This window comes from Drosophila simulans, chromosome 3R (assembly GCF_016746395.2).
Source record: "Drosophila simulans strain w501 chromosome 3R, Prin_Dsim_3.1, whole genome shotgun sequence".
NCBI classification, from domain to species: Eukaryota; Metazoa; Arthropoda; class Insecta; order Diptera; family Drosophilidae; genus Drosophila; species Drosophila simulans.
The window spans coordinates 771,003-798,596 of NC_052523.2; the positions used below are offsets into that span (position 1 = coordinate 771,003).

The window sequence follows — 27,594 nt, forward strand, 5'->3', positions numbered from 1 at the left end:
TATATATATATCTTTATATATATTGTATTTCTATACTTTAAGATTAAATTTGCATCGGTTCGTGTTATGTTTTTGTGAGCTTAAATATTAAACTGGAATTAATAAGTACAACATTTCTACCAAGAAACATTACCATTTAGATTTGTAAGTTTTGGTAAGCGTAGTGACGATTAACACAAGGATACTGCAATATTTCCATATTTCCAAAAACATATTCTTTTTGTTACATACTCTTATATTTTTTTGGTTCGAATAACAACAGAGCCTCAAATATTTAAAATATACGTATTTGTTTTGTTTTAAAAATATCTCCAAATGACAATAAAGTAAGATTACTAAATGTTAGAATTATGTATACATTTAAATATATTTGACAGGTATACGATAGTTCCGACATTGGTTTGAATTAGCTCTTTCCGGCTTACATATATACTCGTACGAATATAGCCAAACAGATTAAACATATTTTTAACAATCTTAATTGTTTGTTTAAGATTACAGTCCTATGAGACCGGCTTATGGCCATGGTTCTATGGCGCACTAATATTTACACACAAATGTTTTTTAAACCTTTGATATCAAACAACAACAGCTCATATCTAGGGAAAGTGATACAAGGGAATATAATATATTACATTATATATTATATTAATATTGTTCATAATCATTTGCAGCCTAATAGGTTCAAGGGCCGGCGCCTCTCACTACATATTTGAATCTGAAGTGGACAGAGGCGTAATTGCTGTGTGCGGTATCGTTAAAAAAAAAGTGGTTTGAAGAACGATTACAGGCGTTGGTACACTCGTAAGTGGGATAAGATCTGAGGCAGTCGCATCATCGCCCGTACCAGCCCAAGTGGCCCCCAGTTTACTGCCAATTTTCGCCATATTCATGGGGTCTGTGCTGCTGGGCGGGGTCTTAGAGTTAAAGGCTTTTTAATTAACGTAAATTTCACTTTTTTACACATGTAACATTTCGAGTCATCCGCGGAACATGGTAACTTGAAGGGTGAGAGGGAAAGACCAAAATTATCTGCCGTAGAAACTGAAGCTGCTTCTGTCGGCCAGCTTCTCTGGCGTATACTGGCCCGCATCGGACCTATACCGCACCTCCAGTGCTTCCTGATCCTGCAGTGCGTCGCGAACGAAGAATACTCCTCTAGCGCCAAAGCGCAGGCAGCTGAAGCGGTACTCGAAGAACTGGCTGGCCAGAACCTTAAAGACCACCGACAGACATACCTGCATGTTGCCCTCGCCGAACGCACGGATGTCGTAGAGTCTCAGGCAGCTGGAGAGCGGCAGCGGCACGCAGTATTCGGGCGGACTGCGAGCCGAGAACCCAAAGGTGGCCACCTTGCGCTGGTTTATCTCGACGCTGAGGCGCAGACCTAGGTCCGCCCGGTTGTAGTCGAGGGCGGCGCACAACCGCTGGTTGGCTGACTCGCCGAGTCCCAGGGCCAGACCAAGGCAGCACCGGCAGGAGAACTCGACGCAGGAGCAGGGCTGCCAGAGCTGGGGTAGCTCTACGATGTTACCGTTCACGGGCTGCCGTCTGCCGCGCGAAACGGCCGAGTACCGCAGCGGCTCCAGCCGTTGGCCACTAAAGGGGTTGTAGATAACCAGTCGTGGCACTGCACCCGGAAACTCAGCGGGACTCGGAGGCTGCCCCAGGGCGCTTAGAGCGTAAAACTGGGCCCGACAGGGCACAACGACCGTCGCCAGCAGGCAGATCAGTCCGGGGATATCGCTTAGTCGCCGGCACATGGTGGCTACAGTTTCAAAGTCCAGATCCAGGGGTCTCGGGTTTTTTTCGATAGCGTGCTCTCGGCTGCAGTTGTGCAAACAGAATGCTCCCGCTGTTTGCCTACAGAGGGGTTTTCCACGACCCCGACCGCTTTGCAGGCGCACCAAATGGCGCGGAAAATGTTTATTTTTATTGTCTTACATTAAACGGCTGTGGCCGAACGCGGCTCCCTGAAAATTGTGTCAATGCTAGATCGGGGGCATCGATACAGCGTGGGAGTAGGGCGGCGGTAATGGGTACGCTGATAAGGTTGGGTACTTTGCATTCGAGAAATCTCCAGGCGTTACGTGAAACTGGCCAGGTGCAAACAGCAAATTGCAAGCTTAACTTCATCGCCGAAAATACCTGCGCAGCTCGGTTTGCGCAAACTTACGGCGATATCGGTCATCTGTAGCTATCCGTAGTCGCCAGCGGCCCGAGCGTAACGCAACACAGCTCTCATTCATCCGAAGACAGATGTGTACATGTACCGCCGTTACCAATTTGTTGCTGCTCCACGGAGGGGAGGTGGCCCAAAGGCTTACAAGTCATACTTGGTTTCTTCACTCCGACGGCCCGCTGTTGCAGCGGTTGTCGCAGGGTTTTCCAATTAGCTGTTGACTTCAATCAGCCAACTCTGCCTGGCACGATGTACATAGGAAACTCAAACTTCAGAGCTGGACCTTGAATTGGCTCAAAGACACATGCACGCTTGATGCACAGCGAAATGCGGGAATTTACTCAGGCGACTCAAGGGGAATGACTTTTCGGAAAAAGTGTTTAACCTTTCAATTACATTTTATTTTCTTTCAAAGCTGTCACAGCCTCAGACAAAAATGCAATACCTCTGGACCTCTGATAAGTGTGGCTGTAAGCGCTCTTTTACCGGAACAAGCTAATTGGATACTTGTTGGGGAGTATGTACGAGCGGAAGGAACTCTTCAGAGCATATATCTTGACATGACTGCTCGTACAAACACTGCGATCTCTTAAAACCTTAAAGCTCGGGCGTTGGCACTAAGCACGCATTTTAAATATTTTACAATTGAATTCAAGGCTGTGTTTTGGACCATTCGTTACCTATACGCCAGCATATAAACTTTTGTCAATAAAATTGGTCTCATTCCCTGGAAAGAAATACCACAATTGAGTGAAATTACTTTGACCACACCTGTATGTGGCAAAAACGGTTTAGATCGGAAGATATGAACAGCGTATGCCACCGCAGGTGCAATCTTAAAGCCAGTATAAAACGTCAGAATTTTGAAGATGGCGAGTGAACACACAAATTGTTTGCACACAATTACTATAAATTTAGTCGAAATTTAAAACCTCAGTTATCCGCGCGCCACATCGATAAGAGCACAGCGCCAAATATCGATAAGATCACAGCACCAAATACCGATGTTGAGCCAGGGCTGCGCGATCAAGCTATCGGAGCAAACTGGTTCCGCTCCGCCCCGCTGAGAACCAGCACCTCCGCAGCCCTGGATTCTTTTTATTTTTTTGTAGCCACGGCGCTACGAAAATGTTTTAGTTCTGTTAACGGGCGGCAGATATTTTAGGTGTATCACTTGTCGACTACAGCCTTCCAGCATTGGCCACCACCAAAATGGGCGAGTTCTTTAAGTCGCTCAACCTCAACTACTTCTCCTCCAGCGAGGCCAGCGGAGCTGCAGGAAACGGAGCACCAGGGGCCCTCGGTGGCAGGCTGGACAATGACTTCGTGGGCCAGGTCGTAGAAGTCGCGGGGCACAGGCTGCGCATCAAGTGTGTCATCGCCGAAGGTGAGGAGCGTGGGTGGAAAAATCAATAGGAAGTGAAGCCGAAGCCACCAGGCCGATCCAAGCACCTGCCTTGTTTACGCTTTCTGATCTCGAGAGGCGCAGCTCTGCTTGAGCCAGGCCAACGGACGCATTGTGGCCACAGTGCATTGCCACCATCACGGTTACGCGTTTCCGCTTGTGCCCATGACCTGCGAGCCATGGCACATCGAACCGATCGGGTGTTCTTAAACCAGCTCTTATATAAGAACTACAGTGGACTGGAGGCGGCTGAAAGTTCGTAGCCCTGCCGGGAGCTGGGAGTCAGAAGATGACAGAATATTCGTAAATATATAGCAGGCTACCAGCTGGTCAACCCCTTCCTCCGAGCGTGCCGCACTTAGCACTTAAGCAGGCCCTTATCAGTGCCTCGTTATCTACTTGCTCTCTCGCTTCCACCCCCTTTTTCAGGCGGATACGCCTTCGTGTATGTAGCCCAAGATGTGCAAACTGGCACAGAGTACGCCCTCAAGCGTCTGATCGGGGCTGACATGCAAGCCTCCACCGCCATCATCAACGAGATCAGCATCCACAAGCAGCTGTCGGGGCACGAGAACATTGTCGCCTTTGTGGGCTCCAGTTATACCGCCCCATCAGCTCAATTGGGAGCCCAGCACTTGCTCCTCACCGAGCTGTGTAAAGGTAAGTGACGCCCTAAGGCGCCCAATCATACTGGGTGTACATTTGAGCACATGGATTTCTATGCTTGTCAGGCGGATCTTTGGTGGACTGCTTCAGGACAAACAATGCTCCGATCAATCCGACTTGTGTACTGCGCATCTTCTACCAAATGGCGCGCGCTGTGGCCAGCATGCACTCACAGTCACCGCCGATAGCCCACCGAGACATAAAGGTTGGTCTGCAACAATAGCTGCAAGTAACAGACTAATATCCTCCTATTTTATTGCAGATTGAGAACTTTCTCATTGGCAACGACAAACAGATCAAGCTGTGCGACTTTGGGTCCGCCAGCACTGAGGTCCTGTCGCCCACGTTTGAGTGGAGCGCCAACCAGCGCAGCATGCTGGAGGACCAGCTAAACACCGTAACTACTCCGATGTACCGATCCCCTGAGATGCTCGACACTTGGTCCAACAACCCGATCGGGCCCAAAGTGGACATATGGGCTCTCGGCTGCATTCTCTACTTCCTGTGCTATCGCAAGCATCCCTACGAGGATGGCGGGAAGCTGCGGATCATTAACGCCAATTACATACTTCCGCCAGATCCTCAGTACCAGTGCTTCCGCGATATAATCCGGGGCTGTTTAAAAGTGAGCCCGTTCGAGCGCCTTGATATTACCATGGTGCTGGAAGGCCTTGCAGCCATCGCTGAGACACACAATTGGTCGCTCAAAGGACCTCTAGACCTTCATATAATGCCCATCGAGTCCCTTCCGGCCGAAAGTCCTTCTCTCAAAAGCTCTGCTCACTCTGAGTTCTATACCGAACCGCCTGGCATCACTGCGCACCCAGCACCGCTCTCTGCCGCCACACCATCATCTAATAATGGACACGGCAGTCTTCTGTCCTCACTGCGTGGCGGCGCTGGAACGCTTTTAAAGAACATTAAAGATACGTCCACCAAAGTGATGCAAACAATGCAGCAATCTCTTGGTCGCAACGATCTTGATATAAGCCACATTACCTCTCGCATCCTGGTAATGCCCTGCCCCTCTGACGGATTTGAGTCGACGTACAAGACGAACAACATCGAAGACGTCCGCCTATCTCTGGAGAGCCGATTTGTCCCACAAAAAATAAGCATTTACAACTTTGGCCAACGAACAGAGCCACGGCTACCGCCACCCGTGCGAACAGTTGAGGCAGGTTCGGTTTATGGGTGTCCACAGGCACATGCTCCTAATCTGCAGGTATGTAAAGTATCAGGCAGGAATTTTGGTGATAAGTTTAAGAAGCTGCGTGGTGCCGCTCAAAAGCATTCGAAAGCGGTACCACGTAGGTTTATTGTGTAAAGAGAATGGTTAGCCAACCTTTGACCTATGTTCATACCATGACCGACAACAGTTGGGTTTATGTTTTAGCTGGTATAAAATGTATGCGCCCAAACTTTTGGTGTATAACGAATAGAAAAACAAATGTTGTCCGGTCTTCTTCGCGTTTGAAAAACATTTTTACCTTTGTGGACACTTATATAATGAAATCTTTTTAGGGCCTTTTTACCGTGTCAGCCGACATGTACAATTTTCTAAATGCGGACCCCAAAGCTATCGTAATCGTGCAGACTGGAGACTCGGGTGGATGCACTGCTGCCACCGTCATATGCGCGCTTCTTATGTATGCAGATTTGCTTCGGGAGCCGGAGGACGCGGTGCAGGTCTTCGCCGTTAAGCGGCACACCATTAACCTGCGCCCCTCCGAGTTCCGTTACCTGTACTACTTTGGGGACATCCTGCGGCCCACGCCCCTGCTGCCGCACTACAAAAACACAAACCTTGTTTCACTCAGCTGCCAGCCTGTGCCCAGAATGACCAAGGCGCGCGACGGCTGTAGGATCTATATGGAGGTGTATTGTAATGGAAACTTGCTGCTTAGCACTCTGCAGGACTACGAAAAAATGCGGTAAGAATTAAGGCAAGAGATCTATGTAAATTACTTTTGGTTGCCCAACTCTTGCAGGTTGTATCAGGCCGGCCCCGGCAAAATAGTTCTGCCGATTAACTTGACCGCATGCGGTGATGTGACGATCGTATTATTTCACGCCCGCAAAGGAATGGTGCGACCACAAGGCCTCAAGATATGTCAGTTACAATTTAACACGGGATTCATCCCCGAACCAGAAACGTTGATTACATTCACAAACCAGGACTTGGACGACCTGCCAGACCCCGAGCAGGTGACACCTCGGTTCTGCGTTTCACTTTCTCTGGCTGTTACTGACTCGGAATCACCTCCCAGCCATAAGCCACCATGGATGCCAGCCAAGCCCAAGCGGTCACCCGCCGCCTTGTTCAGCTCGGATTTGGAGTATGCAGAAATGCTCGACAATTTTGGTAAGTGCGAGTACTCGTTGGCTCTGTGCATTGAGGTTAATTCTGTTGCGTGTTCCAGTAACCAAGCCTAGCACGCGTTCCTCACCACCACCGGGTGCCCGCAAGAGTGATCGCGCCAGCTCTCCGCTCGTTTTGCCCGACGTCACGGAGACCGCGCACGAACTGCCGTCGCCCATACCAGAGCCATCTCCGCCCATAGACTTGCTTAATTTAAACCAGCAGCCCAGTGACGTACCAGCAGCAGATCCGTTAACCAGCGCCAAGCCCAGCACGGATGCCAGCTTTGACTTGTTAGGGGCCTTCGGTGATGATGACTCCACGGGCATAGGATCAGCGCCCATTCCTGACATACTGCCACCACCGCCACGGCAGCAGCCGCCACCAAAAATAAACACCGACCCATTCGACATATTTGGATCTGTGGACCAAGGCAGCGTGCCCAGCATGAAGCCATCGGGCTTTCCACCTTTCGTTGGCTCCTTGCCAACTTTTGTTGCTCAGCCAGCGGCTACCACCAATCCTTCACCAACTCATCCGGCAAGGGCACCTGCAGATCCATTTGCGAACATCGCCGACCTGGCGACAGGGCTCAACATAAACTTTAACCGCAGCACGCTAAGTGGAAAGTCTCCCGTCGGCACTAGTCCGCAGCCGACTCAGTTCTCAAGCCCCACTCACAAGCCATCGCCATCCTCGCAACCACAAGCAACGTTTATGCATACACCGGCGACTCCGCAGACTCTGCCCACGACATCGTCTATCAGGACGCCGACGCAGCCACAGGCGGCACCTGCTCAATCAAGACCAGACTACAGTCGACTTCACTTTGATTCGCAGAAAGCGGCGCAGCAACCGGGCACTGGCGGGTCCAAGAACTCTGACATATTTGCTGACATTCTGGGCCAACAAGGGTACTCCTTTGGCAGCAAAATGAACCAGTGTCCACGATCCATCAATGAAATGCGCAAGGAAGATTTGTTCAGGGATATGGACCCGAAGAAAGTGCGGATTATGGAATGGGTAAGTCCATACGAAAACGTACAAGAAACTTAATCGTCAGTAAACTAAAACTAAACTAATGTGCAGACTGATGGTAAGAAAAACAACATCCGTGCGCTTCTCTGCTCTATGCACACGGTGTTGTGGGACAATGCCAAGTGGCAGCGCTGCGAGATGTCCACCATGGTGACACCGACAGAGGTTAAGAAGGCATACCGTCGCGCCTGCCTCGCAGTGCATCCTGATAAGGTATGTGACAAAATGTGCGCAAAAACTAGTTGGTTTAATGCAATCTTTTTTTTTAGCATAATGGAACAGAGAATGAGGAGATTGCCAAGCTCATATTTATGGAACTAAACAACGCATGGACAGATTTTGAAAACGATGCCACGCAGCAAAATATGTTTAATGCGTAAAACGCGTCTTATATCTACATATATATTTATCACAGTTAGCCCGTATTTTCGTACTCTTAGCTGAATCTAGTGTAAATTCATGTAAAAGTGTGAGCTTTAATCTTTAAAGTCGAAGTATTGGCGTATGTATGCTATAGAAAGCGTATGCAATTTAGATAGCTCAAACTTTATAATTCTGAACGCCCGAGGACATCCTACTTAATTTGTGTAACAGCAAACCCGAATTCAACATTCCAATTGCATCCAACAACAGTCCGCCCAAAAAACGTCGAAAAGTTAAGAACCTTCAGACTTTGGCGACTACCCAATGATTTCACGCCTTATCCATCAAACCATAGAGATCAATTATTCGTGTATTAATATACACTTTTTCGCTGTAATTAGATTAATTGCGATATGCCCTTGACCGATTAGTCAATATGTGATTAATCTATAAAGTGATGAAAGCAAAAAGTATGGCATTTGTACATAGCTGTTCCGAATATAAAATGTGAAACTAGTAAAGAACAATTTGCTTTTACTTTTAGCTGTGTACATAATTAAGTATATTGGAGGTTATCTAATCCAAAATTCCGTTTCAGCATTTAATGTTTGCCACTATAAAAATAAATTCTCTATACGTTTCCTTGTGAAATGCCGCTGTTAAAGGTAGACTGCTCTGTGACTTATTGGTATCCCTGTTTAATACGCTTGCCGGCAACGAAAACCTCTACAATGTTGCGGTCACTGCCTGTGTAAATGAACTTCTCCACCAGCTCATCGACGCTCAGCCTCCGCAAGGGTTTCTCGACGACGCTGACATCCACCAACAAGGCATCGAAATCCTTCCCTAGGGCGAAGTTTCCGGTCACTTGATCGAGGGACAGCGCTTTGGCGCCACCCAAAGTGGCCAAGTAGAGCGCCTGCTTGTACTTCAACTGATCGTAGTTGAAATCTTGTGTTTTGGCCACACCCGTCCCGCGGATGTTCTGCTTCTTAAAAAAGTCCAAGTGTTTTGACACGTCCAATGCGCGCAGCAGAACGTCCTGAATCGAGACGGAGTTTCCCCCCGAAACGTCTGTGCCAAGACCTACGCTCACGCCGGCGCTCACCAGCCGTTGGACATCGCAGAGACCCGAGCTTAGCATTGTGTTCGAAGTGGGACAGTGGGCTACCGAGCACCCGCGGACTTTAAGAAGTGCCACCTCGTCGTCCTCCAGGTGCACGCCGTGAGCCATTACCGTCTGTAAGGTAGTAAAGGTTAAGAAGGGACACACACTGGAACCTGAAAGAGTTAACCTTATTCGTTAGCAGTCCAGCCTCGTCGTATGCTCCGGCATAGCTGGTCTTAAATATCCCCTTTACCATCTCGATCTCTGCCAGGTTTTCGCTGATGTGACTCTGGATATGCAGGTCAAATCGCTTCGCTATATCGCCTAGACTCTTTAGCAGCTCCTTGCTGCAGCTAAGGGCAAAGCGGGGCGTAATCGTCGGCATCACCAACGGGCTGCCGAGCTCCCGCACGCCCTCCACGAAAGCCAGGGTTGCACTGACCGACTCTTCCGCAGTCTCCCTGTGCAGAGCATCAATATTGAGTTGACCAGACCAAATCCGTCACGCTCGGTACTTACACGTAAAAGTCGGGGCTGTTGCAGTTGGAACAGACCTTGCCTACCAGTGCCCGCTGGCCTTGACGCACCGCCTCCCGCGCCAAGGTCAGCGTTGACTCCAGATGGTTGGTGGCGAAATAGGACGCCAGAGTGGTTCCGCACCGCAGTGTTGCTTCCTGGGGTGTAATATTATCATTATCAGCTAATAAAAATATACGGCCGGTGTGACCCATTGATAAGAAGTTCGGGTGCTCCCAAGTACTACTTACGACCACACTCTGGTAGACCTGCTGGGCGAATTGTTGGTTGGAAAACTTCGCCTCCAGCGGGAAAGTGTACGTGTTCAACCAGTCCAGAAGAGGCATGTCTAGTCCCAGTCCCACTTGCGCAAACTGTGGGGCGTGTATGTGGCAGTCGACGAAGCCCGGCATGAGGAACTGGTAGTCCGACAGCTGGACCTCGGTCAGACCCTTGGCGTGGGCCGGATTGCTGCTTGCCCACGCATGGTAGTCTTGGCCCACTCCTATTATCTGTGTGCGAAATTGTTCATTGATCATTGTTTTGTTTTGGGCATTAAAGCGCCTACCTTGCCAGCGTCGTCCACTGCCAGGAATCCCCTTTCAAAGGACTCGAACTCGCTGAACGACTTGGTGTGCACGACAGTTCCAAGAAACACGGTTGCCATCGCTCGGGTTGATTATCAGTGGGCTCAAACGTGTTCTCCGACAGACTTGAGAACGGAATGATTAAGATCCGCTGAACAAGTTTTAAAACTGTCGCCTAGGTGCACGCGTCGCCCTGAGAATGTGCGCATAATCATACGGGGATGACACTTACTTTACAATTCAAGATTGTTTCCAATCGTTTGGTTTGATTATTTAGTCGTTACTTTAATTGTTATTACTTGTTGCTGTTTTATCGCTATTTATCGCTAAACATCACAAAACAAGAAATAATTAACTTCAAAATAGCTGTTTCAAAACCATTATAAATTGTATATTGGTTTTAATGAAAATAGAATACATCGATCATATGTTTAGCTAAGACACAACCCCCCTTTCTGAAAGTGTTGAGTAAAAGAAATATAGCCATTAAATAATTTACAGTTAGTCTAAGATTTCATTAGAATAGACCTATGTACTACTCGCACCTGTACATAAATATGTAAACCTTACCTACCCTGCAGTTACACAATTCATCGCTCTTGAAAAACATCGCATCATCCCTCTCTTAAAAATTTAATGCGATGCTAAAACAAATTCATCGCTTTTTAATTTCTAGCCGACGCTCTCAGTCAGCAATTTTTAAGTTCATTTCAAATTAAACTTTAAATTTCAAACAAGCAACAGGACGGGGACGATGAAAGGGAATATAACAATAAAATGCATTATCGAATTAGAAACGACTAAACTTGCGACTAGATTTTTGCGAGTAGACGCGATTTTTTCGAATTTAATCCAGTAATAATTCCAGGTACAAGCAACAACAAATACTGCTCACAGAAGTGATCATTTAAAGTTAATTGTTGTAATTCGTTTTTGTATACATTATTCTAACATGTATATTTTACTTTAAGGTAAATCGGACATGTGAACCCATATATCAACTCAACTGAAAAAAAGCTGAATGGAACTGCAGGGGGGTGGGCAGTCATAATCCCAATGTTAAGTTTCCCTATAAATACTGAAGGCTGAGCTTACATATTTACATGTGTATTGGTGTACTTTTTTAATTCTCAATAAATTGAAATGAAGAATGATTCTCTATCAAACTAAGAAAAACAATATCTCAAATTACCTCAATCACCGCACGTCTTATCAAAATACTTATTTGATCTGTCACTCATTTTCTATTGATGCCTGCCGACAAGGTGACTGTATCATTTGAATATTTAAATCTTATGTAAGGTTCTTTTTCTTACTAATTCAAATCGAAACCAATTTTGTCCATACGGATAAATTCCATTAATATTAAGACATTTCTTGAAACTGGCCACGTTAAAAAGCTTGTATTTAATTTTATAAAAAGGATTTATTTAATTGGAACCATTGTAGACCACGGGGTTTTCCTACTTCTTAACAGCTCCCATCCGACTGGCGTCCTGACTTGGATAAGGTACTTGACCCGGTGGCGGAGGAATCGATATGGAGTCCAGACTGACACCCGAGGAAGAAGCGGCTGTGGAACTGGCGTTTCCGTAGGGCGCTGCATAAGTAGGCTGCCCGTACATTTGGTAAGCCGACGCCGGAACTAGATTGGATGGCAACTGATGCAGCTTCATGCCGGCAGGCATGACATTAATTTGCTCTTGGCGAAGATTGAAGTAGTCGTTAGGCTTCGCGCTTGGAGGAGGAATGCCGGCCAAGTCGAAGCGTCTGTCTGTCTTTGCAGCGGTGCCCTGCTTTGCCTGAGAGTGAGCCCACTTTATGCTCACCTTTCGGCCCTGGATCACCAGCTTGTTAAAGGTCCGCTCAGCAGCCAGCTCGGCAGCGTTTCTTTTGGTGTATTGCACAAAAGCGCACTGCTGGCGTGGCACCAGCGCAATAGATCGAATTTCGCCGAACTGGTAGAACTGATCTCGTAGCTCGGGTTCCGTGATCTCTTCGGGAAGGTTCCCCACATAGAGAGTTGTGATATTGCGGTCCTCGGGCGGCTCGAGTGTGGGAAGCGAGGCTGCACGCTTCATGATCTTCTCGGCCACTGGGTCGTTGCGTCCGTAGTACCTGTCCTTAATGTTTTGCTCACATAGCGGATCGTCCGGCTCGTTGGGCTTGTCGTGGCGGTAGGGGCACTCCTCTCCACGCTTGCACTCGCCCTTAACCCAAAAGGAGCAGATGTGCGGCCTGTTTCGCTTGTAGTAGGGCGCTGTGCGCGCAAGCTTGGACAACATCTCGTTGGCGGCGAGGGATCGACCGACAGCTCCTGCCGCCTCCGTGCCATCTCCGTCCTGCAGCTGGGCGTCTATGTTTTGGATGTAGTATTCCTTGTTAACGTCGCTCTGTGGCATATTGTCAGCCACTTTGAGCGCCGCATCTCGTACTTGAATGGGCAATCCGTACTCCAGGTCCAACAGGCAGGTCTGACACACGTTCTTCAGGCGCGCACACGTTTGGCATATCTCCGTCTTTTTGAAGCGCATACGAGCACCAGGACACCATCGAAATATTGTGAATGGACGCGTGCATATCTTGCATTCCTTGCCGAATCGCTCTTTAATCATCCGCACGTACGGATTGTCGCCAAGGCAAGTTTGGCACAGAATCGGGAATTCCGCATCCTCCCAGTTCTGCCGGTTATAGGTGTTAGTCGTTTTTGACATAGACATAGCAGCGGCAGTTTTGTACCAGCACTTCAAATCCTGGCTAAATCTAGACAATGCTCATTCGCTTTTTACTTGTCGAAAATGGTGTTGTGTGGCTAGTGATATACTAATATCGATAAGTTGAGCCAGAAGCTGACAGTTAGTTCAAAGTCAGCAATCGATATAATTTATTTAAATTAATAGCATATTCACACTGCTTAGAATATGTACCTATACACAAATGCACACATAAATATATTGCATCCGACTGATCCGAAACCGATCTATACTATATTTGGTCGCCGTTTTTCTCCAACAAAGGAATTGGACGAAGTCGAAATACAGGTTTCGTTGAGAGCGTACTTTTGGGCGCTATCCCTAAGCGTTTTACAGAAATGTTCCTGAAACACTTTTAATAGTACGCATATGTACATATAAAATATTTCTGGGCAAGTTTCACAAATGATTAATAAGTAAAAGCATTTCCACTGAATATATAAAACAAAAATTTACAAACTAGATATAAGAAATAAGACAAAATGTCAAGAATACTTCGTGCGGCAATGTTTTAAGATGTGCAGACTGTGCAGATAATGAGGCATGCTCCAGTAATCGTTTTTTTTCGAATTCGATTTGGGCAAAATCTTTTGATTTTGTATTCAGGTGATCTGATTTATCGTATTGCTAACAGAATTTTTCGTTTTTTGCTGCTTAACAACTGACTTATTGTTTTTGTCAAAACCAAACAACGTGAAAAAAATGCCTTTTTTATATTTTATAATTGCTTGTATTGAAGCCAGGAGAAGACCGAAACTGCTGCTTGGATGCAAAAGTAAACAGATGTTTAAGCTCTTTGCCAGACATTAGAGCTGCCATCTTTTTCATAGTTTTAATTCCGTTGTTAGCAGTTACGTATTCACTGCACTTTGACCACATAAGCAATTAAATTAAATATCATTATGTCACTTTTGGCCTGCCTTAAATAAGAAAATGAACTCTTATATATTTTCTAAGCATACTTACCTGCCTGTTACGTTTCACTAACAGTATGGAAACCTTCGTGCTAGGCTTTGCATTTCTTCACGTTGTTTGATACTGAAAAAATAAATAAGTCAGTTGTTGAGCAGCAAGAAATGAAACATTCCGATAGCAAATCAATGGCAATTTTGCGAAAACTAGAGCACCTAAAAACAAAATTGAACGATTCTTTTCTCAAATTGAACAAATATTACGATTACTAGAGCTTCATGCCATGAATAAAGCATAAGCGAGAAGCTGTTAGTGGAATCACTGTATAATAACTGTAATCGATACCTAATAGAATGTAGTATTTTTTCGGGTTCGCCTAATTTAAACGTCGTACGGTGGCCTTTTGTTGTAGTCAAAATAGATCCAAACAAAAATCAGAAATATAGATCGAATGGTATGGCGCAGGTAAAGCGGTATCGGAGGTCGTCTAAGTCCTCGGAGGAAGGCGACCCAGACAACGAGGAGTACGTGCCATACGTACCGGTGAAGGAGCGAAAGAAGCAGCACATGATAAAGCTGGGCAGGATCGTGCAACTGGTCTCGGAAACGGCACAGCCAAAGTCCTCAAGCGAGAATGAGAATGAAGACGACTCGCAGGGCGCGCACGATGTCGAGACCTGGGGGCGCAAGTACAACATTAGTCTGCTGGACCAGCACACAGAACTTAAGAAAATTGCGGAGGCCAAAAAGTTGAGTGCCGTCGAAAAGCAGCTACGAGAGGAGGAAAAGATTATGGAGAGCATAGCTCAGCAGAAGGCCCTTATGGGCGTGGCAGAGTTGGCAAAGGGGATTCAGTACGAGCAACCTATTAAAACAGCTTGGCAACCGCCGCGTTACATCCGGGAAATGTCGGAGGAAGAGCGCGAGGCCGTGCGCCACGAGTTGAGGATCCTAGTGGAGGGAGAATCCCCAAGCCCGCCAATTCGCAGCTTCCGGGAAATGAAGTTCCCCAAAGGTATACTTAACGGCTTAGCGGCCAAAGGCATTAAGACCCCGACCCCAATCCAAGTGCAAGGTCTGCCCACTGTACTAGCCGGCCGCGACCTAATTGGTATAGCATTCACTGGGTCTGGAAAAACGCTTGTCTTCGTGCTGCCAGTCGTCATGTTTGCCCTGGAACAGGAGTATAGCCTGCCATTTGAGCGTAACGAGGGCCCCTACGGCCTGATCATTTGCCCGTCCCGCGAGCTGGCCAAGCAAACACACGAGATAATTCAACACTACAGCAAGCACCTTCAGGCATGCGGAATGCCTGAGATTCGTTCCTGCCTGGCTATGGGTGGGTTGCCAGTCAGCGAGGCCCTTGACGTCATCTCACGCGGCGTGCATATCGTGGTGGCGACACCAGGTCGTCTAATGGATATGCTGGACAAGAAGATCCTTACACTGGACATGTGCCGGTATCTGTGCATGGACGAGGCTGACCGCATGATTGACATGGGATTTGAAGAGGACGTTCGTACGATATTCTCCTTCTTCAAAGGCCAGCGACAGACACTTTTATTCTCTGCCACCATGCCAAAAAAAATCCAGAACTTTGCACGATCAGCTCTCGTGAAGCCTGTCACAATTAATGTGGGTCGCGCGGGTGCTGCGTCAATGAACGTCACCCAACAGGTTGAGTACGTTAAGCAAGAGGCAAAGGTGGTATATTTGCTGGACTGCCTACAGAAGACCGCGCCGCCCGTGCTCATTTTTGCTGAGAAGAAGCAGGATGTAGACTGCATACATGAGTATCTGCTGCTGAAAGGCGTGGAGGCGGTGGCAATTCACGGCGGAAAGGATCAGGAAGAACGATCGCGGGCAGTCGATGCTTACCGCGTGGGCAAAAAAGATGTGCTGGTGGCCACCGACGTGGCCTCGAAGGGTCTGGACTTCCCCAACGTGCAACACGTTATTAACTACGACATGCCGGACGATATTGAAAACTATGTGCATCGTATTGGCCGCACAGGTCGTTCCAACACTAAGGGATTGGCTACCACGCTGATAAACAAGACTACCGAGCAGTCGGTCCTGCTCGACCTGAAGCACCTGCTAATCGAGGGCAAGCAAGAGGTCCCGGACTTCTTGGACGAACTGGCACCTGAGACCGAACACCAGCACCTGGACCTGGGTGACTCGCATGGCTGCACCTACTGTGGTGGTCTGGGCCATCGCATCACGGAGTGCCCAAAACTTGAGGCTGTTCAGAACAAGCAAGCTTCCAACATAGGTCGTCGCGACTACCTATCCAACACCGCTGCGGATTACTAAACCACTACAACTACCCAATTAAAATAGTAATAAATAGATTAGTATACATACATACTTTTCTGGGAATTTTTAAATTTGTTTTCACTCTGTTTTAAGTTCAGTTTGTTGCTTATCGCTCGAAGCTTTGCTTATCAATCGTCCCAGCAACCCCAGAGAGGAGAGCGAGCGCGTTTCGGGCTTAAGAAAAATATTATAAAAGCAAAGACGAGCTTTGGCTTTCGTTTAGTGTCTGGGACAGAGCTCTGCCCGCTTGTCGTTCGGAGCGCTTTTATTCAATCATCGCACCGGGATCGTGTGAAATTGCGCAGATCGTATAGACTTCCAAGTAAGTGTGCCCCAAAAATGAAATGATGTTTTATCAGCCATATGTAATAGCATCGCCCTATATAGGATACTGTAGTATAAAACAGTATAAAGTAAAATTCAGGCTAGCCTAAATGAATTCAATTGAAGGCTGATTATATAGACAATAACAACTTTCAAAGCTATTATTTTGCTGAGTTCATTTCGTTAAATTGGTCGTTGATTTGTCTTATCTACTGTTTTGAAAACAATCATCGGAACTGAGGTCGATTCTATATTAGATAAGCCACTAGCTGTTTACCAAACTGTGGGTTTTTTTTTTCAAAAATACATTCATAACACTGCGTAAGATGATCAAATTAAATTGATGGTACCTACAAAATTTGGTTCACTTATCTCCCTTAAATTATCCCCAACTTCATTGGAATTTTGATTAGATTTGGATCATTGGATACGCATTTTAAAGCTTAAATGTTACTCATGAGTGAGTCTTTAAAGGATCGCTGCCCAAGAATCCGTTTGTATGATGATGGCACTGAAAAATGGGTAACTGCCTTGATCCAACCAATGCAATCTGGTCCAACTTATGGCCAGATTCAGAGTATTATTCCGAACATGTCTTGGCCCATCACTGCCATTGCAAATAGGTCTCATTTCGGAGCACCATGTATGGCGTACTCCTGACTGGCTCCCAAGTCTTTGTAAATTGGAACTGATGTGCTAGCCGACGTCTTTAGACCACAATAGGGCTTGGGGTTATAACCTATGCATATATAACGTGTAGTAGGTGCTTTTATTCATATTCAAAACTCGTTCAGATTTTGTACTGCTTTCGGAACAAGTGTGTTCTGGTAGTACGCGCAGCATAATCTTTCTAAATGGGAAACTTCCATAATTCAGAAATCTTGTATGATTCCATCCATAACCATGCTGAGTTCTCAATAAAAATTTCTTTTTTTGGCTGTGACCCAGTTGCAAGGAAGGGCTAAGTGGGCTTGCCGCTTGACGAAAGCAATCGTGACATCATACGCGGGTGAAACTAATTAACTGAATGAATATGCGATTACACGCGTGCGGCACCTTTATTGCTCGCCTTAACCTTATGCTCTGATCAAACATCGCACTCGAGATACAAACATGATATCATGCAAGAGCGGAGGAGCTAGTGAGCAGAACAACTTTTCGGGAAATATTAAGTATCGATACGGACTACATTTAGCATTCCACAACTCACATTTAACGAATCCATCAGGAAGTATAGCTTAAACGAGTTTGGGGAAGCTCTTATTGTTGAAGCCAACTATCATTATTTAAAGACGTTGTTTACTGGGTGGCTGTATATCACATACGCGCACTTGTTGGCGGTCAAACATCAGTGCGCACATCGCTCGGCGAAACGTTCGAAAATACTAACATCTTTGCTTCTCTTATTGACCTGATGATTCTCTTACTTGCAGTTCCCACACTCTCTGCTTAAATCTGGAGGAGCAACTGCCTCTGTTTGAACTGGAAACAAGCGCTGCGACAAAAACAAAGGCCAATACAAAACCAAAATACATACCCAAACACAGCGGGCGCATACGCCATTTGCGACTCACACATACTTATCGCAACAATAAACAAAGCTCCTCGGAACCCTCGGTCGTCGACCAGAGAAGAGGCAGACTCGAAATGGATGCCTCCGGCGCCGCCAGCATAGCAGTCCTCTCCAGGTAATGCAAGCGAGCAGTTCGCTGTCCAGAAAGCTCTGGGGTGATAAATACTGAGTTTCCTGAATTTTAACAAAACTTTAGCCATTGTACGCGACATCGCTCACTCCAATTCGAGAAAACAGCCGGTTCAAATAGAGTAAGTGCGTCAAAGTGGCTGCGGTGTGATTCAACACCCGACTTTTGTGTTCATTTCTAGGTTTCGCCAGGTTTGGCCCATGTGACAGTTGTGGTGCGCCTAGTTTGTGGCCTTTTATGGTCGTGACTCACATAGAAACAGTCGGCTGTTCTATTTAGGTGTATCTAGTTTAATTGCGCTGAGAGAGAGCACAATTCCATGTCTCGAACACCCTGCAGAGCCGAGTATCAGTTGGAGTTGCGCGTAATTGTGACTAGAAGTATTGTAAGCCATGTCCGCCCATCGTCCTTTATTCCCTGAAACCTTTTTTATCCAAAAGAAAAGTTGCTTTCGTTTAGCAGACAAAATCTTTTAATTTAGCAGACCAAATCTCAAATTTAGGTACTTTCTAGTTCAAAAAATATAGTTTACTAATACTAAAGATTATAAATATACTGTGAACTATCAAACAAAACACATGTTTAATATCAAGTTTTGTGATACATTTGGATAGATTAAAAACTGATAAACTATTTTGCGTAGAAACGGACGTGGTTGTGACCCTCATAAATTTCTGCCTGAAATCCATATACCTTTTAGAGATGGATACAACGGGAATGTATATATTTCTTAGAGTAGTTTTGTTATCTTTGGTCTTACTCAACAACAAGAAATTGTGTGCAACCAATCAAGCTGCCATAATAGCTTTTTGCTTTTCCCTTTCAGCCTGCTCGTGATCTTGGCCCTCTCGTCCAGTCTGTGCTCAGCCGGCACCCTCAACGCCCGTCCTGCGTTCCCCGTACAATCCGGCCAAATTCAGCCCAGCGGCCAGAACAGCAAGCAGACAGCCAGACGCGTGATGCATCCCTCCTTCGCCAACGCCGGCCGTACTCCCGGCCTGGAAATCTGGCGCATCGAGGTGAGTCAGATTTTGGGATTCAGTTCTTTTCTTGCCGGGAAGGGAAAATAGAATACATAAGCGTAAGTAAGCAAATAAGTGTGCTGACATCGCTGGGATATGCAGTGGCGCCCAGAAGGCTGGGAGTAAAGGGCACGAAGGCGGAGGGATGGCGCCCGCTAGCGCCACATTAGCTTCTATTCTGGAACTCGGGCAGTGTGGCGGCCATGTGTTTATAAATATACATACATAGTGTATCTCTCCCGAGAATATATATAGAAATTGTTTGTATACATTGGACGTCTGTTCCTCCTTTTTTTTGTTAATTAACTCGAAAACCGGACAAATTTATTAGGTTCGAGATGCGATGCCTTTGTGTACAATCAGGCGATGGCCAGAATAAATGTTTATACCAACCAGTCAGACATTTTTGGAAATTATCTTCTCAGAAAATCAGGTAATCGTTTCTTTATCTCTTTTCAGAATTTTGAGCCCGTTGCATATCCCAAAAATAACTACGGCAAATTTTACACTGGGGACTCGTTTATCGTTCTTAATGTAAGTATGTATTTGAATTGTAAAAGTTGTAATTAAACGCATGGAGTGGACTGCTTGGTAAGCAACTTGAAGGTTTTAACCTTGTCATAGTAATGTGGAAAGCCGTCTATGCTTAGTAATAAACTTTTAATTGTTGTGCAATACCTCACATAAACCTTTCCAAAATTGAATTATTATGTTCATTTAGACAATTGAAAACAAGAAAGACAAAAAACTTTCCTGGGATGTGCACTTCTGGCTGGGATCGGAGACCTCGACCGATGAGGCCGGAGCTGCAGCTATTCTCACCGTCCAGTTGGATGACTTGTTGAATGGTGGCCCTGTTCAACATCGCGAGGTGCAGGACCACGAGTCCCAGCTGTTTCTGGGCTATTTCAAAAACGGTAAAACTAGTCAAATCCATTTGTTCGCTTCATTAAACTGAACATTATTGTAGGTATTCGCTATGAACAGGGCGGCGTCGGAACTGGCTTCAAGCATGTGGAGACAAACGCCCAAGGAGAGAAACGACTATTCCAGGTCAAGGGCAAGCGTAACGTGCGCGTCCGACAGGTGAATCTTTCCGTGTCGTCGATGAACACGGGCGATTGCTTCATTTTGGATGCCGGCAGCGATATATATGTCTACGTAGGCTCCAAGGCCAAGCGCGTTGAGAAGCTGAAGGCTATCAGCGCTGCGAACCAGATCAGGGACCAGGATCATAACGGACGAGCCCGTGTTCAGATCATCGACGACTTCAGCACTGATGCCGACAAGCAGCACTTCTTCGACGTGCTGGGATCGGGTTCTGCTGACCAGGTGCCCGATGAGTCAACTGCCGACGAAGATAGTGCGTTCGAGAGGACGGATGCCGCAGCGGTTTCTCTCTACAAGGTCAGCGACGCCAGCGGCAAGCTGAAGGTGGACATCATTGGACAAAAACCACTCACTCAGGCTATGCTTGACACTCGCGAGTGCTTTATCTTGGATACAGGATCTGGCATTTTTGTGTGGGTCGGAAAGGGCGCCACTCAGAAGGAGAAGACGGACGCCATGGCCAAGGCGCAGGAGTTCCTACGCACCAAGAAGTACCCGGCCTGGACCCAAATCCACCGCATTGTAGAGGGCTCCGAGTCCGCACCATTTAAGCAGTACTTTGACACCTGGCGTGATGCCGGAATGGCCCATACTCGCCTTATTCGCTCGGCTCTGGGTATCGGCTCCGATGAATTGTTAAATGAGGACGAAATCGACTCCGTTGTGACTCAGCTAAAGAAGAGCGGTGGTCGCGCCTTTGGCTTCATGCCGGATCACGGTCAGAACGGTATTGAAATCATCACACAGTACGTTGCAAAGCCTGGTTCCGATGAGATCGTGGTCAGCACCGTTCCCTTCGATGAGAAACTGCCTCTTTTGGGATTTGCCTCTTATGTGCTCACTTACAACTACGAGGCTAACAACGGGGACACTGGTTCCGTAACCTATGTGTGGCATGGAGTAAATGCCTCTGCTGCCGCCAAGAAACGTGCCTTTGAGGAGGGTCTAGTAGGCGCCAAGGATGGTCTTCTTGTGCAGACCAATCAGGGCCACGAGCCGCGCCACTTCTACAAGATATTTAAGGGAAAGTTATTAACATCCTTTACTGCACTCCCGGTGACGGCGCAGCTCTTCCGCATTCGCGGCACCGTTGAAAGCGATGTTCATGCTAGTGAGGTGGCCGCCGACAGCTCATCTTTGGCCTCAAGTGATGCCTTCGCCCTTCTTTCGGGAAAGTCCCACAAAATCTACATTTGGAATGGCTTGGGCGCATCTGCCTTCGAAAAACAAGCAGCGGTAGATCGCTTTTCCGACTACTGGGATGACGTTGAGCTCGAGCAGGTGGAGGAGGGCGCCGAGCCAGATGAGTTCTGGGAGGAATTAAATGGCGAAGGCCAGTACGACCGCAGCTTGGGTGACGATGGAGCTCCACTGCTGGAGTCGCGCCTTTTCCACTGTCTTCTGAGCTCTGGTGGACTTTTGAAGGTTGAGGAAGTGGCTCAATACGAGCAAGAGGACTTGGACTCGGACGACATAATGCTACTGGATGCTGGCGACGAGATCTACCTTTGGGTTGGCTATGGCGTGTCTGAGGAGGAAAATGCGAAGCTTCTGGACATGGCAAAGGTTTTCTCGTTTCACACCATCTCTTTTTATAACGTCTAATTTACGTTCTTTCTTGGTTTCCAGCTTTACATTCATTTAGAGCCTACCGCCCGCTCCTTCGACACGGTGAGCATCATCCGCGTCCCCCAGGGCAAGGAACCAAGGGTTTTCAAACGCATGTTCCCCAACTGGGACGATAATTATTGGCAGGTACGTGACCCAAACCAGGCCTAGAGCTTGTCTTCCTTAAACTGCTTGTACATGTTCAGTAAGTTGACTACTAATGCTGATGGCCTATTGTATGGCTTTTAGTTGTAAAGTCGCTACACAAAAGATTTATGTAATTTCTAAGGATTTTTAACCCTTTTCTTGGTCCGCAGAACCAGCCCAGCTATGAAGACATGAAGCAACTTGTTATTGATGCCAACAATGAAGTCTAAAACCAATGATTCAATTCTCAGCAAAATTAACCAAAAATATGTTTGTTTTTTGTTGTTTGCCTTTCTAACGCCTATGTATATCTAATGTAACTTAAAAATAAATTTCAATATAGCCACTGTTAGGCACATTTTATTTTTACAAGTCACTAGCGTGATGTGTGTAACAGTGTATTTAAATATTTCCTGTGAAAATAATTGTTGCTGGATTGGTCCACTGTAACATATACATGGATGCCATAGGAATAATCGAAATATAAATGGAAAGAATATACCATTTCTTTTATCTATTGGCTTAAATTTCATCAACATCGTACCATCCTGGTGTAGGCATCTGTCAGGCCCAAACAGTAAGTTCGATCCAGTCCAAGAAGGAAGACACTCTGGTGTACACTGATGGGTAACTGCTGCGACAGAAGACGCCGTATGAGGTGATGCCGATTAGGTGATAGTGTATTCTATGCCGTCGGCGCCGACCCGGCAAATTCAGTTGCAGGGGTCCCCCGGAGTCTCCCTGGCAAGTGTCTCTGTTGAGAATGTAGTCCTGTGCGCAGATCTGGCTTTCCAGAACTCCACTGGGAGTTTCGGCAAGAGGCGGCAGCTCGGCGTTGCACTCAGCGTTCGGCACTACGGTCAGGTTAAGATTTGTGAGGCGGTTCGTCATGGGCTTGGCGAAGCTCGTGGCGCCGTACCCCATGGCGAAGGCTATCGTCGTGGGCAGCTCTGGGAAGACCCACAGGCGGACAGGTCTGACGTATTCCGTCAGTCTTAGAGAATCGTGTTAGCAAACAGCGGTCGCACTTCTGTCTTGTTGGGTACTCACTCCACTTCCTTCTCCAGCTTAAGTAGGGCAATGTCGTCATAGTACATCTCTTTCTTGTAATTTGGGTGCGCGAACACTTGCTCAATCCGAAGCAGCTGGCCCTCCACCGACCGCCCCTCGGCGACCAGGTCGCGGTCGCCGATGCGCACCCACTTGGGAGCCGTCCTGAGAGGAAAATTAGAGTCATGGGACTGGAGGACTGGGGGTCAGGGGCTAACTGGCATGCTCACTCGTATATGGATGTACAGTGGGCTGCGGTAAGCACGAATCTCTCGCTTATCAAGCTGCCGCCACATTTGTAGTCGACTCGCCCTCTGTCCGACTCGAAGCCCACGGCAGCCTACGAAAGCAGATTCGAGGGGCTTGGGTTAGTTCCTCAGTAGAGGCTTATCAGCTACCAAGTTTCGTACCATATGTGGGTACTCACCGGGCCTGGCCAGGACCCGACCATCGAAGTCTGCGTCGTTGGCATCTTCAGCCACTGCGGTGTCATTGGGAAAGATGCGCTCCACATATTCGGAGTATTCTTGGTGATAAACTCAGACAATGACTCACGAACCCTCGAAAGGTCGAACACTCGAATTACTTACTTTGCTCGCAGAGGCGGCGTTGCTTGTTTTCCTTCTTTTTGAAGCCCCCGGGGGGCGGCGGAAAGGGCTGGCCAGGCCTCGGCGGCGGGGGGTGTTGCCTGGGCTTGGGCTTGGGCTGGGTCGGGCCCTCCACCCGATCAAACTGAAAGTCTGTTATGTGAAACCACATCTTCTCCTCGGGCCTGCCTGGTGCCGCGTCTAACTCCGGAAAGACTATGTCGCGGTCCACGGGAGAGCGGATCGTGTCGTCTCTCGAGGGGCGCATTCGCCCTTCTGGGGGCAGGCGCTGGTTGTGAGTGTGGCTCAGGCACCAGAGCCCCATAAATGATATCAGACACACGGACAGATTGCGGAGCATCGTGGGGCTCTGCGAACGCGGCGAGTGTCAAGAGCAGACTAAAACTTCTGCGGATCGGTTAATCCCAAAACGCACGCAGCTCTGTTATCAGCGGGCTTAACAATCACAAATATAAACGATTTATTTTCGACGAGCATTAAATGACAATTCCAAGGCTTGCTGGGTTTACGATATTGGCCGTCAGTGGCTGGTGAACCTTAGTAGTGCCGCCAATTCTTTCGTACTGCGCAATAATGGCCCGCTGAATGTTAGCCAAATCCTGGTCATCTTTGTAGCGCAGCACGGATACCGTGGGAGCATTGTCTGGGGAGGCAGCGGGAGCTGATAGAGCCACGGCCACCAGGACGAGCAGGATTAACAACTGTGTGGACAGCGATGGGAGCCATTAGGGTCAGTTCCACTGATTAATTTGAGCATACTTACGTTAAGTATCTTCATTTTGTCTAAAAATCAAAAACGGACTAAGCCTCGCGCCTTTGCAGACACCTCTTTTATACATAAACTAAACAATCAATACGTGCACTTAGAGAAAAAAACTGGGAAGAGGCAAACTAATATTTTAATTCTTGAAAATCAATGTGTGCCGATGCATAAAAATGTTTTTATTCAACTTTTTATATTGTCTCAAAACCCAATTTAAATATGACTCAGATGATATGCATGCGATATCATTACCAAGCGAGTGAAAAATGTAATGTTTTCGTGTGGTTAAATGTTATGTTTTTATATTGCAGTGTATAACATGCTTACATAATTAAAAACCTGATGGGATCCACTATAAAAGCGTTCAATAATTTGGCAAAATATTAAGTTTAAACATGTATTCTCGTTAGGTGTGAATTTGTGATAATTTGCTTTGATGAACTTGAAACATGTATATATATGTATATATACATATACAGTGATCATTCAATGTAGCGAATCCTTTAATTCGCATGAGAAATATTCTTAAAATAAACTATAAAATGCTAAATTAAAAAATGCTAAAAGGATGCAACTTTTTCTTCTTAGTTCTGAGAATGTTCTGCTTTCGTTTAAAAATCGATTCTTCCTCTTAGAGTTCACTGTGTTCTCTGTTGGATGCAAAACAAGTTTTTAAGTTATTTTATTAAAAACAGCAAGCATCTGCTGATACTTAAAAAAATAACTCGCTTTCAGTTAAATTGCCGCCGGACTGCTTTTATATGATACCTTTGTGAACACCAGTGGCTTACTTATAATACCTTAAAAATTGTTGAGCAAATACGCGAATTTAGTTCATTAGTTCATCAACTTTTTACTAATAAACTGTAACCAAAAGGCAGCGGAAATGGTAAAAGGATAACAAAATAGTCGGGAAGAAATGAAAGTATAAGTCGTGAAGTGCACATTTCTATACCCTGTACCCAGTAAATGACAAATACTACAATGAAGTGTCAGATCATTTTACAAATAACATTCGAATAAAGAATATAAAATATTATAAATGTGTTCAGATTCCGTTGAAAATTATCATAACCAAGAACACAAGGAGAACATTTGAATACTTTGAAATACTATATCCAACACTAACCCCGCTAAAAGCTTATTGCTATAATTTGCAGTGTTATTTCTTCCTTATTTGCTCTATAATATGCAATGCAAATGGGTTGAAATGGGTAAAAATATAGATTTAGGTTGTTTAATAAATGAATTTGGAGCACGGCTAACATTTCTGCGTGCAAGCCAACAAATTTCGAAAACAGGCCTCTTACGCAAAGTGCACTCGGTGTTGGGATAGTTCATAGTTCCGCCAAGTAAGTCAGCCTGGGACCAGGTGTCTGGGGAATCAAATGGGCCTACGTCTCCCTAATTTGAATTGATTTGCATATTCTCCAACTTACAAATGATTGCTTGCATCAGAAAAGCCACTGCACCAGTTACATATAAAAGCGTCGACTAAATGCACTCTTCGGCAAAGGAAACCCATCTGCCGAACTGCCCGCACAAAAAGTCTATCTAACCCACACGTAGATAGTAGATACAAGTGTTCACGATGCGCACCTTTCTAGTAAGAACACAGAGCATATCCAATTCGCACTTTTGGTAACCATCGAACCGTTTCAGATTCTGAGCCTCCTGGCACTGGCCCGAGGGCAGTACGACTACACTCCAGTATCGTATGCCGGAAACGGTCACGGAGGACTGATCGGCGCGCCCAGCACTGGAGCAGGACAGCTTTCCGAGGCTGTAGCACCCGCCAGCGAGCTCACCAAGGAGTTCTTCAGCTACAGTGCTCCGGAGCACGAGTTCGATGACCACTCCAACGAGCAGATCGCTCACTTGCTGAAGAAGAACCTGCGTGTGTTGTTTATAAAGGGCCCCGATAACAAGGGACTGGAGCAGGCGGCGCTCCAGCTGGCCACCTCCGCGTCCGCCGACCGCACCGCCATTTACGTGCTCAACAAGCAGGCGGACGTTGGCGAGTGGATCACCAACCTGAATACTATCCGTAACAACAACAGCCGCAAGCCCGAGGTTCACTTTGTGAAGTATCGCACGCAGAGCGACGCGGAGAACGCCCAGCGCACTATCCAAGCCCAGTACGACTTGCTGCCGGGAGTTTCCACCAACTACAACGGTGGATCCTCGGTCCCCGTCTTGGACTTTGCGTCTAGGGTCATTTCAAGTGGAACTGACGACGGGAATGCGGTCGTCCGCAAAGTAAGCCAGAACGCACCGTCGACAAGCCCGTACTTGCCACCTTCTCGCGAAAAGTATTAGTTCAAACGCAAAATATTCAGTATAAGGTGTAATATTATAATGTTTCAATGTCGTGTAATCGGGAAAGGTTAGCCATGACTATATGCAATCGTCGTGCCACCGCGACCACAATATGTACAGGAAGTAAGGAAAATCTTTTATTCCTATAATAATAATTTGTTCTTAACTGCTTTATTTAAGAAAAATACTGGCATTTTTAATTCTGGGCATGCTTAAAAAAGGCCATAAAATTGAACTTACTTATGGTATTTAATACACTGCTGTATGGAGTGTATAACAAAAACAAGAGAGAATGACTATCAGATACCCTTAACTCAGCTCGTGGAAATGCGAACGCGAAATTCGTGGGATGTCGATATTGGGGAATAAAATAAGAAAATATAAAAACATTTTTCAAAAGTGTGGGTGTGACCGGTTCGGCTGCTTTAGGGCGTTGGAGTGGGCGTGGCAAAATTTGCAAATCGATAGAAATTTACAAGACCAATAAAAATGTGAAGAAATGGCAACACATTTATTAAAAGCGTGGACCTTGCAGTTTTGTGATGTTTGTGGGCGTTAGTGGGAGTGGAGTGGAGGGGAGTGGCATGGGTCAACAAACTTGTCTCCAGAATCTGTATGCTGAATCTCAACCTTCTAGCTTTTATAGTTCCTGAGATCTCGACGTTCATACGGACAGACGGAAATGGCTATTGATCCTGATCGAAAATGTATACTTAACGCTTGTTAAAT

The 27,594-nt window shown here is 46.5% G+C and overlaps 9 protein-coding genes across 11 annotated transcripts; 4 read left to right on the forward strand and 5 right to left on the reverse strand.

The window, feature by feature from the left end:
- Positions 1-16: 16 nt before the first annotated feature.
- LOC27206456 lies at positions 17-3,091 on the reverse strand. Its single transcript, XM_016176058.3, has one exon. It carries the CDS (start codon positions 1,761-1,763, stop codon positions 1,029-1,031), a length of 735 nt encoding a protein of 244 aa, XP_016033136.1. The 5' UTR covers positions 1,764-3,091; the 3' UTR covers positions 17-1,028.
- A 155-nt stretch (positions 3,092-3,246) lies between these two features.
- LOC6726648 (cyclin-G-associated kinase) lies at positions 3,247-8,553 on the forward strand. Its single transcript, XM_002102023.4, has 9 exons — positions 3,247-3,569; positions 4,017-4,247; positions 4,319-4,458; positions 4,516-5,478; positions 5,778-6,187; positions 6,245-6,618; positions 6,677-7,638; positions 7,705-7,866; positions 7,923-8,553. Exons 1-9 carry the CDS (start codon positions 3,395-3,397, stop codon positions 8,031-8,033), a joined length of 3,528 nt encoding a protein of 1,175 aa, XP_002102059.1. The 5' UTR covers positions 3,247-3,394; the 3' UTR covers positions 8,034-8,553.
- Positions 8,534-10,529, reverse strand: LOC6726649 (guanine deaminase). Its single transcript, XM_002102024.3, has 5 exons — positions 10,209-10,529; positions 9,892-10,152; positions 9,644-9,798; positions 9,312-9,585; positions 8,534-9,256 (listed from the first exon to the last, which is right to left on the reverse strand). Exons 1-5 carry the CDS (start codon positions 10,305-10,307, stop codon positions 8,699-8,701), a joined length of 1,347 nt encoding a protein of 448 aa, XP_002102060.1. The 5' UTR covers positions 10,308-10,529; the 3' UTR covers positions 8,534-8,698.
- A 1,104-nt stretch (positions 10,530-11,633) lies between these two features.
- LOC6726650 (pre-mRNA-splicing factor RBM22) lies at positions 11,634-13,076 on the reverse strand. The gene has a single exon (XM_002102025.4). It carries the CDS (start codon positions 12,945-12,947, stop codon positions 11,691-11,693), a length of 1,257 nt encoding a protein of 418 aa, XP_002102061.1. The 5' UTR covers positions 12,948-13,076; the 3' UTR covers positions 11,634-11,690.
- A 1,150-nt stretch (positions 13,077-14,226) lies between these two features.
- On the forward strand, positions 14,227-16,274 carry LOC27208387 (ATP-dependent RNA helicase abstrakt). Its single transcript, XM_044923360.1, has one exon. The coding sequence runs from the start codon at positions 14,349-14,351 to the stop codon at positions 16,206-16,208; it is 1,860 nt and encodes a 619-aa protein (XP_044779295.1). The 5' UTR covers positions 14,227-14,348; the 3' UTR covers positions 16,209-16,274.
- A 109-nt stretch (positions 16,275-16,383) lies between these two features.
- LOC6726651 (gelsolin) lies at positions 16,384-22,488 on the forward strand. The gene is made up of 8 exons (XM_016176073.3): positions 16,384-16,533; positions 17,969-18,223; positions 19,065-19,257; positions 19,720-19,794; positions 19,982-20,177; positions 20,231-21,936; positions 22,000-22,125; positions 22,296-22,488. Exons 2-8 carry the CDS (start codon positions 18,183-18,185, stop codon positions 22,353-22,355), a joined length of 2,397 nt encoding a protein of 798 aa, XP_016033139.1. The 5' UTR covers positions 16,384-16,533; positions 17,969-18,182; the 3' UTR covers positions 22,356-22,488.
- On the reverse strand, positions 22,397-24,137 carry LOC6726652 (serine protease snake). Of its 3 annotated transcripts, none has more exons than XM_002102027.4 (5): positions 23,766-24,137; positions 23,586-23,701; positions 23,406-23,515; positions 23,176-23,340; positions 22,397-23,119 (listed from the first exon to the last, which is right to left on the reverse strand). In XM_002102027.4, the coding sequence occupies exons 1-5, from the start codon at positions 24,121-24,123 to the stop codon at positions 22,690-22,692; spliced, it is 1,179 nt and encodes a 392-aa protein (XP_002102063.2). In that variant the 5' UTR covers positions 24,124-24,137; the 3' UTR covers positions 22,397-22,689. The 3 variants fall into 3 exon arrangements, 2 of the variants coding, with proteins under 2 accessions (XP_002102063.2, XP_044779296.1); XR_001599918.3 differs by having other exon boundaries at positions 22,978-23,119; positions 23,603-23,701; XM_044923361.1 differs by lacking the exon at positions 23,766-24,137 and having other exon boundaries at positions 23,603-23,633.
- Positions 24,138-24,219: 82 nt separating this feature from the next.
- Positions 24,220-24,698, reverse strand: LOC27207686. The gene is made up of 2 exons (XM_016183373.3): positions 24,547-24,698; positions 24,220-24,484 (listed from the first exon to the last, which is right to left on the reverse strand). Exons 1-2 carry the CDS (start codon positions 24,559-24,561, stop codon positions 24,260-24,262), a joined length of 240 nt encoding a protein of 79 aa, XP_016033140.1. The 5' UTR covers positions 24,562-24,698; the 3' UTR covers positions 24,220-24,259.
- An 804-nt stretch (positions 24,699-25,502) lies between these two features.
- Positions 25,503-27,049, forward strand: LOC6726653. Its single transcript, XM_044923362.1, has 2 exons — positions 25,503-26,152; positions 26,209-27,049. Exons 1-2 carry the CDS (start codon positions 26,138-26,140, stop codon positions 26,863-26,865), a joined length of 672 nt encoding a protein of 223 aa, XP_044779297.1. The 5' UTR covers positions 25,503-26,137; the 3' UTR covers positions 26,866-27,049.
- Positions 27,050-27,594: the final 545 nt, after the last annotated feature.